Source organism: Poecilia mexicana, unplaced genomic scaffold (genome assembly GCF_051168715.1).
Source record: "Poecilia mexicana isolate PSO_F unplaced genomic scaffold, ASM5116871v1 scaffold_3, whole genome shotgun sequence".
Lineage (NCBI taxonomy): Eukaryota > Metazoa > Chordata > Actinopteri > Cyprinodontiformes > Poeciliidae > Poecilia > Poecilia mexicana.
The window spans coordinates 3793793-3810649 of record NW_028263372.1 but is presented as its reverse complement, the minus strand read 5'-3'; the positions used below and the strand labels follow the sequence as shown (position 1 = coordinate 3810649).

Sequence of the window (16857 nt, the reverse complement as noted above, 5' to 3'; positions counted from 1 at the left end):
GACAGACTGACGGACGAACTGGTGGGCGGGTAGACAGTCAGATAGAAACTTTATTAATCCCTTTAGGATTTTCCCTTAGGGAAATTGTAATTCCCATCTCTCACAGAGCACCCATACATCAAATACTTAAATTAATGTTTTTTTTAAATGCATAAACAGCCCTATTCTATAGTCCCACTGTTTTTGTTGTGCTCCTGTTAGCCTTCCTTCTAACCTCCAGTGAAGAGTTGAACAGTTTCATTACACAAGAGACAAAGGAGTTCCTCAGCCTGTTGGTACTGCATTTTAGAAGAAGCAGTCTCCCACTTAACCTGCTTTCCTGGCTGCTGATGACAGCAGTTGTAGCATTTTGTTATACGCTGTTGACAGCGTACAATAAAATGCTGGCAACAGCAAACTGGTCAAACAACTCCAGCAGCTTTTCATAGATGTTAAGGGATCTCAGTAGTACATCTTCGTCTGGGATTTCTTATAGAGCTGCTTTGTGTTGCTTGTCCAGGCCAGCTTTATTGTCCAGCCACAAGCCAAAATATTTATTCTGGAAATCAAGGTATTTCCTGGATAGTTTTTCTGATCCTGTTGATATAATTCTCCAAATCCTGGAAACTTCCTTCATTCCACATGTAGAGTATGCTGACTGCATCCAACCTCCTATAAACGTGCAATCAGACCAATCACATCAACAATCCAGCAGCTTCTTACACAAGCGGGTTAATTTAATCTATTCTCATTATTTTAATAAATAATAATTTTAATAATTTTAACTTCAATAAATCAGACTAAGTTTTTAGCAGTACTTACAAACTAAACTAAACAATCTGATTTAATTCATTGTCATATATATATACAGCGATACCTAAAATACATCCAAGGTAAAATAAAATCATTTTAGGAGTCAGAGTACTTTTTTTCCTAAATGCAGAACTACGAAGTCTGGGGACTGTAGTCTAACCTAAAGACACAACCGCTGCTAAAAAGAATCTCTGATCAGATTTGTTAAGTACTGATGCCACAGTGGCTTTTATGCCCATAAAGCAAAATTTGGATGACATGTTTTTGTAAACGTTGGATCAATTCTAACATGTTTGTGTCTGCAACACATTAGAGGGAGCTTTTGATTTAGCCAAGCCGTGACCCTGCAGGGTGTACCAGACTGGGTTCAGATGTGGGGATAACAAGCATCCGGGCTTATCTGATAGTAGACGGCCTGAACACTGACAATGGTATTAGAATCTGACCCAACAGAAAGGTCACAGGTCGGGTTAAAAATAGCTTGCACAGCTACTTTAGTTCAGGCATGTTGTGCTGTGCAGAAGTTAAATATTTTGCACTTTGCAGAGTAATTTATGTCATGATCACAGTGGGTGTAATCAGCACCAAAAATGTTGGTGAATGAACTATAAATCAGAGAACTGATGTTGTATTTAGTGCTGTTTGGACATAGTCAGAGCTCTATGTAAATAGGTGTTTTCTCGCCTGGCGGAGGAATTACTGCTGCTTTGCTTCTCACTCTTAATGATCCAAGAGGCCATGGCAGCTCTGAACCTCTATCACATCCCCATATCCTCCCCTGCTCTCTCTCCTGGTTCAGTATTGTTGTCAAACGGCTCCAGTTTAATAAAAAAAGAGAAAATATGGCTTACTTTTCTGTAAATGACAGATTTGGTACAGCAAATCTTTGTAGAGAGGAAAACCTAAACATTCGAAAGTTCTTTATGGCGACTCTTGAATTAACCCACTTAATGTTTTGAGTTTCAAAGTAAACCTCCAGTTGAATCCTTGTGCTTGGTTCTTCTGAAGGGAAAGTCAGAAGTGTTGATTCACTTGAATAACTTCCTACTCCACCAGCAGCTTCAGGGCCTCAGTGCAGAGAGGACCTAATGTTTTGATGTTCGTGTCTCCATTCCAGGTGGAGGTGAGGGTGCTGGTGTAACTGGCAAACTAATTCCTCTTCAGTTGGTTCTTGGATCTGTTCTCTGAGAAAACAAGCAAGAGGGATGAGCATATCTCAGGTATATTTGACAGATATACCTGATATACCAGATATACAGGTGTTAACCTACTTGAACATGAACTGGACTGAAGTTTCATATCGGATTTTCTCCACATCTGTAACAGAGCAGCTGTGACTACGGTCCCACTTGTAGATGAAGTTCTGTCAGACAAAATAGAACCATTAAATGAATATTCTCACACATCAGATTTAAGATCAAATCTGCTGCAAAAACCAATCTCAATTCTCTTTTCCCCTTTCAGAGCAATTTATTTATCAAAATGTAGATTTGGTCCTATAGATTCATCTTTATCTGCAGTTATTGGTATGTTGATAACACTAAACTGAGAAGCCATTTCTATGCCTAAAGCTGATTCTCTTTACTCACTACTATAGTTTAACCAAATCTTCTAAGTACTTCTAGATCAGTTCTTCTGTCTCTTCTTTGGGTGCATGCTTTGTCTTCTCAAAACCCCAGTTGGTCATGGCAGATGGCCAGAGTGGGTCAGGTTCTGGTTTGGCTGGAGGTTTCTTCCTGTTAAAGGGGAGTTTTCCTCTCCACTATTGGTACATGCATACTCAGTGTGAGGGATTGACGCAGACTTATCCAGGAGGAGCTAATGCTGAAAATGACATGATGCAGGCTGCTGGGTTTTTTAAGACATACAACTTTTTAACCTTTTTGAATAATAAACTGGACATGTTTGATTACACTAGGATCAAACATCCTAGTATCTCCTAGTATCTGATTGTTTTAGATTGATTTATTATGACAAGGTATATAACAGTAGCTGTGTTTCCATTACAAATTTGAACAAATGTTTCTATATTTTGCAAATGTTGAAAAAACATAACTTTGCAATTGCAGTGTTTTCCATTAAATGAGAAATTAAATTACAATCAGCTATGAATAAGCATATTCATACAATAGATCATTAAAAATCATGGCAGCAACACATGAGATGCAGTATAATCATAATTCATCTGAGGCTAGCGTTCATCATCTATCAGCCATCAATGCAGATGTTGGCTTCTTAATTGTAGCAACACGCCCCTTACTTGGGAGCAGCTACATATACCGTGTTTTGGGAAAATTGTAGTCAGTGATTCTACAGGAAAGCTAAGAATTTAACACATTGGAATGACACACCACTTTTTATTGATCACATGATTTGTGTGATGCAAAAGAGTTCTGCAAAATGCATCTACTTCGAAAGGGCTGATACTTCATCCCAGCACAAAAACTTTTTATAAAAAAAACTTTAGTTTTTTTTTCTAAAGTACCATGTTTGCACTAAACAAATTTATTTTTATAATTTCAATTTTCATAATTAAATGATTAATGGAAATGCAGCTGTCTTTATATTGTTAACAATTCTATTGCAGTTACAATACCAAAATTTTGAAATCATGAGTAAAAATCTATTTTAAAGAACTTCTTCACTGTTTGTTAAAAACAGACCTGGCAACAGTGCGGAGATGTTAATGGTTCACCCCAAAAATAGGAGAAATTTCTATGGACTCTAGAAGTGCTTTTCAAAACAATTATTGTCAGGAAAGACATAATAAATGATCTTATAGTAGAAACTGTTGTTACAGATTATTCTGGGAAATTTTGTGACAACATTTCTACACTTCCAGAAGGGAACTCCCAGGTGGAAAACCTTTAAGATAAACAACAGATTGACAGTATTCCAGAGTGTAAACGTTCAAGTAAATTCAATGCAGGATCAAAGTCTGCAAAAAATAAAATAAATGCATCAAAACAAAAAGATGCATCTCAGACTTCATAAGTTGATTTAGAGGGGCTGAAGGAAAAAGCATCCTCTGGCTAAAGAGAACCCAGCCACACGGCAACAGCTGTAAAGTTGCATCACAATGAAACAATGGGACAATGTCTGCTGGATACATTAGACCTCATAGCAGAGGTCTGGCCATAATATACCACGGCATGTTCGACTTAAACCAAGCAAAACATATCAGCACATGAAAGCTGATATGCAAATTATTTCCAACATCCTCAGCATTAGTTACACAGATGCTGGAAAGCCTTCAGACTAGGGGCGCACTAATAAATCTGCCCTGATTTTCTTAATTTTGGGAGATTAGTAATTGGCTTCACAATTAAGTGTCAGCCAATCAAATCCACTGATCTTATCTACCTTGGCAAAGGCTAAAAATCAGCCACTGTCCTCTTTTGCTCTGCTGTGAGAGATGTTTGACTGACAGACCAGCTCACCAGGTTATGTCTACATGTGTGCAGTTAACAATAGCCACCCAAGTTGTTGACGATCAACAACTGATCAAGTTGCCAACTCAGTGATTTTCTTGCTATATTTAGCAATATTTCAGTACTGGACAAAATCGGCTTTTTAAAGATCGGTAATCGGCGATCGTCCAGAAAATTGCAATCTGTTCAGCTCTACTTTCAAACTTTAGGTTTGTGTGGGGTGTTAGTGTTCCATCAGCAAACTGACCTCCAGAATGAGAGCCACAAACAGGTTGACCCACATCACAGAGGAGGTGAGCCACCAGCACACAAAGTACACCTTGGACCACCTGGAGGGGAAAGAAACCATCATCATCATCATCATCATCATCCATCATCCATCATCCATCATCATCATCGATCCCTTCCGAAAATTAAGAACTGTGATGTGTGGAGAAAGCTTCCTTACTCAGATGTGTATCTGCTGTATGCTTCCATGAAGGCCTGCCAGTTGTTGACAATCATGACATCATAGAGCAGAATAATGGCTGCCTGAGCAGACACACAGCATGGCATCAGTACAGAAACACATTTAAAGCTAATGTTGCTGAGACTTTAAACCCTCAAAAAAATATAAAACAATAACAGTAAAAACTATCCTACTTAGTGAACACAGCTATACTTCATGATGGCTTATAACAAGTATTGAAATAATACAGGGCATCAATCCCAATGACTGACATATGGGTGTTTTACTCACAGCAAAATCATCAAAGTTGTTGGGCCAGTATCCCAGCTGTTCATAAGTGCCACACACCGTGCTGAAGTTAGATGTGGTGTTGTCCAAGGAGAACACACTGGAACACACACACACAGTATCAGAAATGTGCCAGTGAACCAATGTTAATTTAGTCAACAATGACGATAACCAAATGATTTTGTTGACGACTTTTTTTTCATGTCGATGACAAATATTACATTGCTCTCTGATGATTAAGACATGACAATATATCTGTAGGTTTTTGTTGATAAGATGAAAACTAGACAAAATGTTAGTGGGTGGTCTTCTTCTTCTTCTTGGTGATTTTTATTGGCGGTCGGCAAAAAACATTTAGTAGCATTACCACCAGTAGAAGGGGGTCTGTCAGACATTCAAAATGTGGATGACACATTTTTGCCTATTGTGCTTGTCATCTGTCAGCAGGGGCACGGTAAGGGGGTGAAAAGTGATGACAATTCTAGAGGCCCTGACCAGCAGGGGGCCCTCCGCAATTTAATTATTTGTATTTTGTTCATAGAAATAAAATAAAAATAAAAAAACGGGGTCCTGCAAATAAAAAATTAATCATATTGTACTTTCAAAGATCGTTTTTAGCAGTAAAAATTTAATGTTGCCCCTCCCAGACTAAAAAACACACATCCGTTTTTGCCCTGAACCCCCTTATCTGTGTTAAATGGTTCATTCGTGCTTGGAGCGCTTAACTGTGACGTATGGAGCTACAGTCGGTAGAAGCTGCAGCTGAATGCAGCGGAGACTGTGGCAGTTACTATGCTGCTCAGAAAAGTTATAAAATCAGGTTTTCAAAAATAAAATAGAGGGAGAGAGAGAAAAAGGCAAGAGTGTTAATTTATAACCCAGTTTTTCTCCAAGAGAGGTGGGTAGACTGTGTGAGATTATCAACCATTTTAGCTACAGACTACTGTTTGCTTCCATTTCACTAGCATTTAATGAATTAAGGAAAAACATTACCAACATATTCATATATTTAACTTGTTCCCTGTACCTTTTACCACTTAACAGATAAGTCAGTCAACAGCAGCTCTAACCCATGTGGCCTCATTATCCGTTCTCTCCTGAGTGAAATTAAAGCTGCAACTTTTTTTATACATATGTTTTTTTTCACATATTTTTTAAAACTGTCATTATGTTGTGACAGTATGGTATGAGAGGTAATCTGTGAAAAATGTATTTCCTCTGCTTTCTCCCAGGGTTCTCTAGAAACAATCAATCAGTGGCAGGAGAGCTTTAGTGCTGTCAATCACAATCTCATGTGGTGCTGCTCATCCTTCCTCCCCCTTGCTCTGTGCTATTCTGCAGCTAGCATAGCACAGAGCTGTGCAGATTCAAACTGTGAATGCTCAGTTTAGTTAGCATAGCTTCCAATGACGGCAGATAAATGGTTTCTTGTAATGATAAGTTCTTTCTCCACCATTAGCACATTTAGCAGTGAGTGAATGAGGCTAATTGACAGCGCTAAGAGCGTCCTGCTAGTTCTGATTGGTTGTTTGGTCAGAACGGTGCATTACTTTAACCAGTAATAGTAATTCAGGAAGGAAATGGAGGAGATTGATTGTTTTCACAGATTATCTGTCTCATAACAAACTGCTACAACATTGTGACAATTTTAACAAATATGGAGAAAACATATTTTTTATTAAAGTTATGTACTGCAGCTTGAATAAAATGCAACTACAGAGCATTTTTAGAAGTCTGGATTGCTTTATGTGTAGTTGCACGTTGCTTTTGACTGTTGCTCATGGGAGAGACATTTCAGTATCTAAAACTAATAGAAAAAATGTAAGCAACCTACTTGGATACTGGATGTGGACTGTTGGGTGTTAAATTCATGAGCAGTAAATATTGTGCTAATTATCAGTATTGAATCAAAGAAAGCAAAGCAAGCCTTTAAAATTGTGACGCTTTTTATGGGTCAAATAGACTCAAAAAATTGTAACAGCAGCTGCGCGGGGGGCCCAAACAAATTTTTTGTCAAGGGGCCCAAGATTCCTGGCAGTGCCCCTGTCTGTCAGTCAAAAGTTAAATGAATCAGTAATAGAAGGTGCGTGAGCTGAGACTCCTCAGTGATGGTTGACAGGTGAAACGCTATCTCCAGGAGCAAAATTATCAAAAGAAGGATTTTCATTACAGAAGATTGGACGAAAAGGAACAGGTGGTTTGGCATAAACTGGTTTGTGACTGGACTAGAGTGGAAGCTCAGGTAGAGGACGATGACGATGATATGGATTTGACAGATAGTTTAAAAGTAGGGCAGCACTGGTAATTACCAGACTTCTAGTTCACCTGACAGTCAGACAAACAACAGTTTGTTCAGACAAACAATAGTTTGCTACCAGTATGAGCAAGTATTTACTTGCTCACACTGGTAGCAAGTGAATACTTAATGAAGACCTAGAAACTTCTAGGTCTTCATTAAGTATTCCTGTAATCATTCCTCTTGTTACTTTCTTCTCTTCTTAAATCCTTTTCTCTCACACAGTTTTTCTACAGATACTTTCAATATTCAAAGCTTTGTCTTTCTGTTCTTCTGTTTAACCAATGTTTTACATTACCATCTTTAAGACAGGCCTACAGCATGAGCGGTCATTAGGGGGAGAGTCTGCCTTCCTGTCCACCTTCTTGGACTAGAAGTTTTTTTTGTTTGTTTTTTTTTTGTTTGTTTGTTTGTTTTTGATTTTTAATTATTTTTATCTCAGAGTGGCCAACTTTCTATTATTCCTATTTCGATTTGATGCAGTAGGAACTCCCGTACTTCCCGTATCTGACTGTGCCCTCTGTCTCCGGTGTTCTGTTTATCTGTGCTACCCGTAAATCTGTCCTACCTTGTAATGCACATGAGCATATCGATGTTACGTCACATACTGCTTACTCAGCAGATTTCTTACAAATACGTCCTACCTGTGGAAGTATCGTTTCATGTATTTTATTTCATCGAAAATTATGGTAAGTTTTATTTAATTTATTTTATACCTGGCTTTCATGAAGCTGCTGTATCACTTCATGCTTTTAGTTTACATGACAGGCAGCTTGCAAATATATTTATAAATGGCTTTAGTCTGCTGTCTGCAAAGTCTTTACTGCTGTAAACAAGTCATTGTTTTAGCGGTTAATCGGGACAAAATACGTTGTTTTGTGGGCTATTTTGTCCCTATATTTTAAAATATTTTAGTTTAATTACACTCTTTTTTTATTATTAAACTTTGCTAAATAGATGTTGGTAGCGATGTGGGACTGAAGCTGTGTAATAGTCGTGTAATATTAATCATATCCTATCATTTCAGAAGCACAGTGACCTGTGCAGTTCGGTGGACACATTGTGGCTGCGCTGCATCTGATAACATAACGCATTAATGCACAAAAAAGAGTTGCGGTGATCTGTATTTGTCTGTGTTATATTTAATTCCAATAACGTGTTTCCCCTGTTTGATACAGTTTTATTCTTACAAACACCTTTGTATTTAAAATATTTTTTTAACAGGTAGGATAAAAGGATTAGTGCATACATCTATAGCTTTTCATTTTAAATGGGTAGGATATTCAGATGAAAGAAGTGACCTTGTAGTTTCGTCGTGTATATAAATTGTTCCAGTGCTAAGCTAACCATAACTCCTAAGCTTCCACTTCAGTTCCGTCACTCAAATAATGTTATCCAATGTATTTAATATTAACACAACCCGCTATAGTTGTCTGTTTGTCAACATGACGGTAGCAGTTTGGACGCGTAGCACTGACAGATAGACTTAGCTATCTATCCATGCTACGGTAGGAAAATCTGACGAGGTAGCACTGATAGTCAGAACACCGGTCTTGTGCGAAATTGTGTTCCCCTGTGAAAATCTGTTCCCCCTGTGTCTGGAGCGCGCATTACAGCCAGAGAGGTGGATCTGGCGAATCTGACCATTTTCATGGCGCTTCTGATTGATTTCCCGGTAAAAACTACTCATATAATCATGTCAATGTTGTAACTTTCAGTTTAATCGGCAGCTATCAAAATAAAATAAAAAACATAAATAAATAAACGAGGTCTTGTGTGGAGGTCTTTTTACGCGGTTTTGTGTTATTTTAAAAATGAAGAGAATCAATTTTTTTTCAACTTTTATCTCTTAAGCCTGACAAATAAGTCAGTCAACAAACAGGTTTCCAACACATAGTGTGCATTTATAATTTTTCATTTCTGATACAGGAGGGAAGCTGGCCGATAGCAGGGCACAAAAATAAAGACTTCCTGAAAAGGTCAGAGTGTAAACTTTTTGGTAAATCTCATTCTAATGTAAAATATGACAGATTACTGGATTAAGGAAATTTCTAGTATGCTATCACACATAATAATTTTTGAGAATTTGGAAACAGTTGCTTTTTATTTCCCAAAGTTATGGGGGGAGGAGAGGAGAGAATGGATATTCCAGCCGCCTGAATTAATCTGTTCCCCCTACATAAAATGGAAACAAATTAATTTACCAGCAAGTCTTTTACTGTGTTCATTCCTCTCATCATCAACAACAAATCCTGTGATTTTGATAACATTTGCTCTTTATTTGCCAAAGTTAGGAGGGGGGAACAAAATATTTTAGCTCTTTCAGCTGCCTGAATTAATCTGTTCCCCCTAATCTGTTCCTAGACAAAAGTTGAAAAAAGATTGATTCTCTTTGTGTTTAAAATAACACAAAACAGCGTAAAAAGACCTCCACACAAGACCTCGTTTTTTTTTTGTTTTGTTTTTTTTTGATAGCTGCTGATTAAACTGAAAGTTACAACATTGACATGATTATATGAGTAGTTTTTATGGGGAAATCGATCAGAAGCGCCATGAAAATGGTCAGATCCGCCAGATCCATCTCTCTGGCTGCAATGCGTGCTCCCGACACAGGGGGAACAGATTTTCGCACAAGACCAGCTTTAAATGCATAAACTATAAACTTATCTTTTAGGAATAAAATACATTTGCCCTGGTAAAGCATGGCAGGCTGCTTAAAACCCTTGGCGGGCAGGGTTAACCCTGCATCCACTTATTATAACTGGTTTATTAAACATTCTGACCAAATTAAATCTAAGAACAGTAAAACTGCATATCAAATCCTGTATGTTTTACCTGTCATTGAATGAATTGGGATCTACACACATAGTTTCAAACAAATGTTTCAGCACACTTCATGAGCCATTTTTTGATTTCTCCTGTTCAAGTTTTTATTGCGATAGACTTCATACCTCATCTGTGGAGGAGGTTTAATGGCACCCTCAAACAGCCAGATCCCAAATACAGCAAACACGTAGTACACCACCTGCATGATGACAAGTTCCAGTTCAGGTCAGTTTACAGGAATATTATTTTAACTTATGGATGAACTAAAAAGAAACATGCAGCTTCTCATATAGAACAACCCTCTGAAGCTCGGGTGGATGAATGAAGGCCGCTCACCACTAGGATCCCAGCAAATGCTCGGAGGTTTTTCACCAGATCCAGCAGAGTGCTAGCAACCAGAGCCATGAGCTGCAGATCAACAGGAAAAGATGTGAAGATGAATTTGGGGTTTACATGAGTGCTAATATGGCTTTTATGACATCCCATTACTTCTGTGTTTTCACACACACACACACACACACATGCACATACACACATATGCACCTACACAGAGACAAGAGTTAGCCTGAATTAGCACATCCAACTTAATTGGATGTCCTAGGTAGACAATACTACCTTTGTAGTTTGCAAAAATATTGAATTTTCTCCTAAGGGCCTGATTTCCAAAAGATTTGTGCAAACTTGATAGAGCACATAAACCTGATCTACAGACAACATGCAAACAGCATCACATTAGCAAAATGAGCAGAATAGCTGGTGTCTGCAGGTGTTTGAGTGAGAAACGCAGACACTCAAAATGTATTGCACCTGCTATTCTCATAAACTTATGAATATGCAAAGCATACACTGATAATCAGGGCGAGCAGATGGACTGGCACGCTAAGCTGTCTGGGGTCACTATTGCGAGATGGAAGCATAGATACAATGATGGAAAACATTGCTTTTGAAATATTTGGAACACTTAAAGAATATAAAATATAAATAATAAAATACAGATTAAAAATATCCTACAGCAATATCAGTTTTAAGCTGCTGGGTTGAAAAATAATTCCAGCATAATGTTATGTTTTGATGCTCTGCCGGAGTGCATCTATGAAGCCCAGAAAAGTTTATGTAGATTATATTTTTATGCTGCTTGTTCCACAAATTGTGCGGGCAAAAGACGTCGGGGTGGGGCAGCTTAGTGCAGCCAGACTGCTGGCAATATTTAAAATGAAAATCACTACGACTAAACTTCAATATGTAGTTTATGCTTGTCAAAACAAAACACTCTATGTAGATCAGGTCCTTTACCGTTCAGCCAGCCAGTAAGTACCTTGATATCTGGGATGATGCGCAGGAACCGGAAGACAATCAGCATGTTAACCAGGCGAACCATCTCCCACAAAGACATCACACCACGAGATGAAGGCTCCCTTCAAGTCACATATAAAAACATAATGACACTCCAAAGGAAATGTGGAATAGATGTCAACATTTCATATAAATTACACAGATGGTTGAAATTTCTACTAATTAATAAAAGTAAGTCTGCATTTTATCTCAGTGCTTCCAGGTCATTTAGAATACCTGATGTACAGATATAGACAGAAAGGTCTTAGAACAGTCACACAGGCATACTGAATTACAAATCACCATTCGTTGGGCAGCTTTGAGTAATTCTAAAAAATGTTGAAACACACACATGCACGCACACACCCCCACACACACACACACACACACACACACACACACACACACACACACACACACACACACAGATTTTATCCCAACCTACTGGGTTGCCAACCTACTGGGAATAAGGGAGCCTGTAGGTGATGAATATAGCAATCTGTAGGATCTGGAAGGGATAATCCAAACATGAAGTCAGTGAAAAATTTTAAAGTAAGAAACCTACAACAAGAATAAAATGTAATATGTAAATTATCTTTCAGAAACAATGCTAACTTTCAGACAAGTCATAATTTGGTAACACTTTATTTGAAGGGGGCTGGATAAGACTGTCATGGCACTGTCATAAACATGACATAACACCTGTCATGAACATGAATAAGCCTTCATGAATATTTATGATTGTTGTCATAAAGTGTCGATCAGTAAATTATGACACTTTTAATACAAAGTTGACATTATTCAAAATGTCTTTGTTATGACAACTTGACATTAACCAAAAAATCATTACTGATATAAATTTGTTATAAAAGTATTACTGATTGCACTTTAAAAATGAGGTAACTTTATGTTATTAAAGGTAAAGTTTAAACAGTAATGATTTCTTGGTTAATGTCAAGTTGTCATAACAAAGACATTTTGAATAATGTCAACTTTGTATTAAAAGTGTTATAATTTACCGAATGACGCTTTATGACAACAGTCATAAATATTCATGAAGGCTTATTCATGTTCATGACATGTGTTATGTCATGTTTATGACAGTGTCATGACAGTCTTATTCACCCCCCCTTCAAATAAAGTGTTACCCATAATTTATTCGTTTTTACTGTCCTGTCAGCAGAAATCCTCTCATGGCCTCTGAGTTTGCTGATTGGTTTGATCTGAATGACATCATTCACAGGTTCTGAAGTTTTACTCAAAAACATGTTTGCAACCCAAACTTACATATATGCTGCCATATTCTATGTAAGGGTTTAATCTAAAAGGTAACAGTCAGATTTCCACAGAAACCTAATGGGAGTATTTTTGTACCCAAAGCCTTCTCTAACCTCATTGCTCCCCAGCTGGGCATTGCACTGTTACCCATTACAAGAGGTTAACAGAGGCATAAAATAGAATAGGAGTCAATTAGAAATGGGTTTAGAGTTTTCACCAGTAACACAACGGTGAGGAAGCCATCAAAAATGTTGCTCCTGTAGGACAGGTATCCCCTCCATCCAAAGGCAAATATCTTCACGCTCATTTCAGAAAGGTAGAAGAGGATGAAGCAGAGGTTGATAACCTGGCAGTGAGTTAAGAGAATGGTCAGTCAGTGGCAATTATTGTTTTCCACCACCTAAAAATTTTAAGGAGAATACAAGTTTAAAAATGCAGTCCATTCATATCTCAAGGAACATCAGCACTGGATTTAGTTGTGGTAGGAACAAAACACTGGAGTGACTGGATGTTTAGTTCTTCAGGGTATAAGGACACCTTTTTACATATATATTCTTTATTTTATTTTTGTTGATGCAAATGGCAGAATATCTGAACAGGTTGTATTTTTGGGTGAATTATCATTGTTTATTATTTTCAAAACATTGACATACCTTGACTAATCATTAAAACTGACATTACAGCAGGGGTGTCAAACTCCAGTCCTCAAAGGCCACTATCCTGCAGTGTTTAGATGTGCCACAGGTACAAAACACTGGAATGAAATGGCTTAATTACCTCGTTCTTGTGTAGAGGCCTGCTAATGACCTAATTATTCTATTCAGGTGTGGTGTAGCAGAGGCACATCTAAAAATTGTAGGGCAGTGGCCCTCCAGGACTTGAGTTTGACACCTGTGCATTAAAGGGATCAAAATTTGTTAGACACGATTGTAGACAAACATGACGATCTTTGAAATAGCATTGATTTGCATTTCCTGCAGCCATGCCAGTCATCCCTAATTCCTTCCAATGTCCCTTTCATTCATTATCTTAAATCCCTGACTTCCTTTTTTCCAGGGTACTGTTGTTGCGGCATGGTACCCTGTTTTATGGTAAATTTTAAGAAAACTGTCATCCTGTGACAAAGGCATTGTTAAATGTCTTCACCTCTAAGATGTAGTTGTCTCTCTCTTCAGTTGACTTTTCAGAGTTCAGAACCAGGATAGTCTGAAACACAAAATGTTGCATTACTGATTTACCTGCTGTGGTATTGTATGTGCTAATATGTGCAAAGAGTGCAGGACTTACACATATGCATAAGACATTGGCCAGTGCCACCAGGTTTCCTAGGACAGTGAGGTAGTAGTGACTGAAGACCACCTGAAGTTTTTGCAACGTTGCAGATGTATACTGCGGTAAAGGAGGATGCTGCAGCAAAAACGCGCAAAATCCAAACAATCATCTTAACAAATCGTTGTTGGACAACTGTTTAGAATGAGTCTGTAGTTCTAGATCTACCTCCTTGATACAATCTTTATCCAGTTCATCAAATATTTTCCTGAACTGCTGTCGATCCATGTAGCCCTGTTCTGCAAACTGCTGCGATGCCTGGCGTGTTGGATGTGCAGATGAGAGCATTAAGAAATTCAACAGAAAAGACAGAGGACTTCATGAAGCAACATTCTCACCAACATTCTCTGGCATAATCAGGTCAACATGAGGTTTCTTATGAGATCAGAAACGAGGAAGAACATACTAGGCTTAAAGCTTTCCTTTTTGATAAAACTTATAGTTATACTGACATAGATTATCAGGAGCTATTTCTGTAGTTATGCTGCTGGAGGACAGACTGACCACTTTTTCTCACTTTCTTCTTCTTCAAATCCCCAATTTACATTATTTGTTATTTAATTTTTTTTTCCCTCAGTTGTTTTTCGACACCTGGTCTGGTATTCCGCTTGGTTGTAAATTCTTCCTGGAGGAGATCGTCGGCTGGCATAATGCTGCCATCAATGAATTGTTCTCCCTCTCTTATTATTTTAGATGTTTCAAGAACATCTAAAATAATACATCAGTGCATCTGTTTCTTTGTTGTGTGTATGCTCTGTCTTCTCAAAACCTCAATTGGTCATGGCAGATGGCTGCTTGTACTGAACGAGGCTCTGTTGCTGGCAGTATGGGAGAGTTTTCAGTGCACGTGTGTGTGTATAAAGATGAACAGACATAAGTTGGCTCTGACCACTGTGATGGCTGATTTGTAGAAGCGCTTCATGTTGACTCTGGACATCACCTGAAGCACAGCATCGACTCTCACAAGTTCTCTGAGAGACAAAGAAACATGAAGGGATGTTGGTGAGCAAAATCTGCTGACCAAAGCATTGGCCCCATGAGAAGAAGTCCCGTTTTTGAATTAATGGTTAGGTGTGACTTGAGTTTAGTAAGGGTTAGATCTTAGAAATCAATGAAAAATGAATGTAAGTCAATTCAAAGTCCTTGTAAAGATAGAAAGACATATTATGTGTGTGTCTTACTGTGCTTCTGTCTGTGCATTGTGACAGCTAAGGACATGGAACGCAGCTCGGATCCCCAGCCGTCTCCTAATGATGGATGTCTGGACTGACATCTGGACAAAAACATAAACAGTCAGCCGGCATGTTGAGTTTGCAGTGCTAATGATAAGTGGGTACAGTAGCTCATCTCAGACCTGTTTATGCTAAACTAAACACTAGAACCCGTTCCCCCACTCATAGGTGGAAGGAGGCAACCCTCTCATTCACCAAGGTGAATCCCAACGTACAGGCACCAAGATGAGGGGCAACAAGTATGCCCACTCCTGTCCAGCACCTCTCACCAGGGGCAACTCCAGAGTGGAAGAGTGTCTCAAAGAGACTGGTTCTAGAACCAGAGCCTTGCGTTGAGGTGAGACCGACTATTTCTAGCCTGAACCTCTCTACCTCACACACTAGCACAGGCTCCTTCCCAAACAGTGAGGTGACATTCCATGTCAGCGTCTGTAGCCGAAAATCAGATCGCCAAGATCCCCACCCTCAGCTGCCACCCATCCCACACTGCACCTGACCCCTTTGGCCCTCCCACAGGTGTGAGCTCATGGGAAAGGGGATCCATGTCTCCTCCTTGGGCTGTGCTCGACTGGACTCCATGAGTTAAAGCCCACCCACCAGGCGCTATCCAGCATGGCCCACCTCCAGGCCTGGCTCCAAAGCTTTTGTTTTCTTCATCTATACTGAACGAAGTAACATCCATAATAACATTTTGTTTACGTGGAAGTTTTTCTATCATTTCTCTCATCTCTTGTTCCTTTCCAATAGATGACAGGACTGACTGACCAGACAGTTTATCATGATGTCCAGTTGGTTTATTGTGGTATTTTTAATAACAGGTTGTGTATTTTCTACAATTTCATGATCCAACCTATTCTGTGCTGTTTTCCACTGTCAGACATATTTCACTTTGTTTGGGAGGTGGATTTTTATTCTTTTAGAATGTGTGACACAGTCTTCAATCAAACATGATGTAGAGTAACTCCTTAATACTTACAACACTTAGTTTTCCTGTTGCAACACATCATACATGCACTGACATACCTTCAGTCCCCTATGGGAACAGTACCACTATTTATGTAGTAAAAAGCTCATCTAAGAGCCAAAGGTAGGACAGGCGGAGCAAACCCATTTAAGAGGGAAGTCTCTGTGGTTGTGACTCTCTAAAGCCATGTGACCCACCCATCCTGGTGTTCTTCATTCATGGGCATCAACACGTCTCAGCTTAGAAATCAATGGCGTGATGCTAGGTGTAAACATTCCAGTATGGCGTCTGCTGGCTCTGAAAGCACAACTACTGATTCACAGATACACCAAGGCAGTCTCACCAGTAAATATCCCCTGAACTGGTTATAGATGATGGCAGTCAGCAAGTTCATCAGACAGTATGTTCCTGTAGAAAGCAAAACAGATTCCTTCTGAAACTCAGCACTACGGGACAGTCATAATGTTCAGAAATCACTATTACTTGTAGCTGGTTGGTTGTTCATAGTGCTTACCAATGATACTGAAGATGATAAAGAAAATGGCGTAGCATCTGTTGAGGGAATAGGCAGGGATCATGACTGTAACAGAGAACATGATTGGTCCGTGTGAAAGCAGTTAGAGTTACAAGACGTGATTGGA

At 38.8% G+C, this 16857-nt stretch overlaps 1 protein-coding gene across 1 annotated transcript in view; it reads right to left on the bottom strand.

Annotated features, from left to right (window-relative positions):
* Window positions 1-32: 32 nt before the first annotated feature.
* Window positions 33-16857, bottom strand: part of tpcn2 (two pore segment channel 2) — a 30584-nt gene continuing 13759 nt past the window's right edge. The window contains exons 9-25 of the mRNA XM_088004062.1: window positions 16731-16796; window positions 16560-16624; window positions 15202-15293; window positions 14910-14991; window positions 14189-14278; window positions 13979-14098; window positions 13838-13897; window positions 12909-13037; window positions 11875-11921; window positions 11397-11496; window positions 10418-10489; window positions 10207-10280; window positions 4963-5059; window positions 4672-4754; window positions 4471-4552; window positions 2064-2155; window positions 33-1976 (exon numbers count right to left, since the gene is read on the bottom strand). Of these exons, the coding sequence (XP_087860188.1) occupies window positions 1862-1976; window positions 2064-2155; window positions 4471-4552; window positions 4672-4754; window positions 4963-5059; window positions 10207-10280; window positions 10418-10489; window positions 11397-11496; window positions 11875-11921; window positions 12909-13037; window positions 13838-13897; window positions 13979-14098; window positions 14189-14278; window positions 14910-14991; window positions 15202-15293; window positions 16560-16624; window positions 16731-16796 (1466 nt within the window). The 3' untranslated portion in view covers window positions 33-1861. The remainder of the gene's footprint in view (window positions 1977-2063; window positions 2156-4470; window positions 4553-4671; window positions 4755-4962; window positions 5060-10206; window positions 10281-10417; window positions 10490-11396; window positions 11497-11874; window positions 11922-12908; window positions 13038-13837; window positions 13898-13978; window positions 14099-14188; window positions 14279-14909; window positions 14992-15201; window positions 15294-16559; window positions 16625-16730; window positions 16797-16857) is intronic.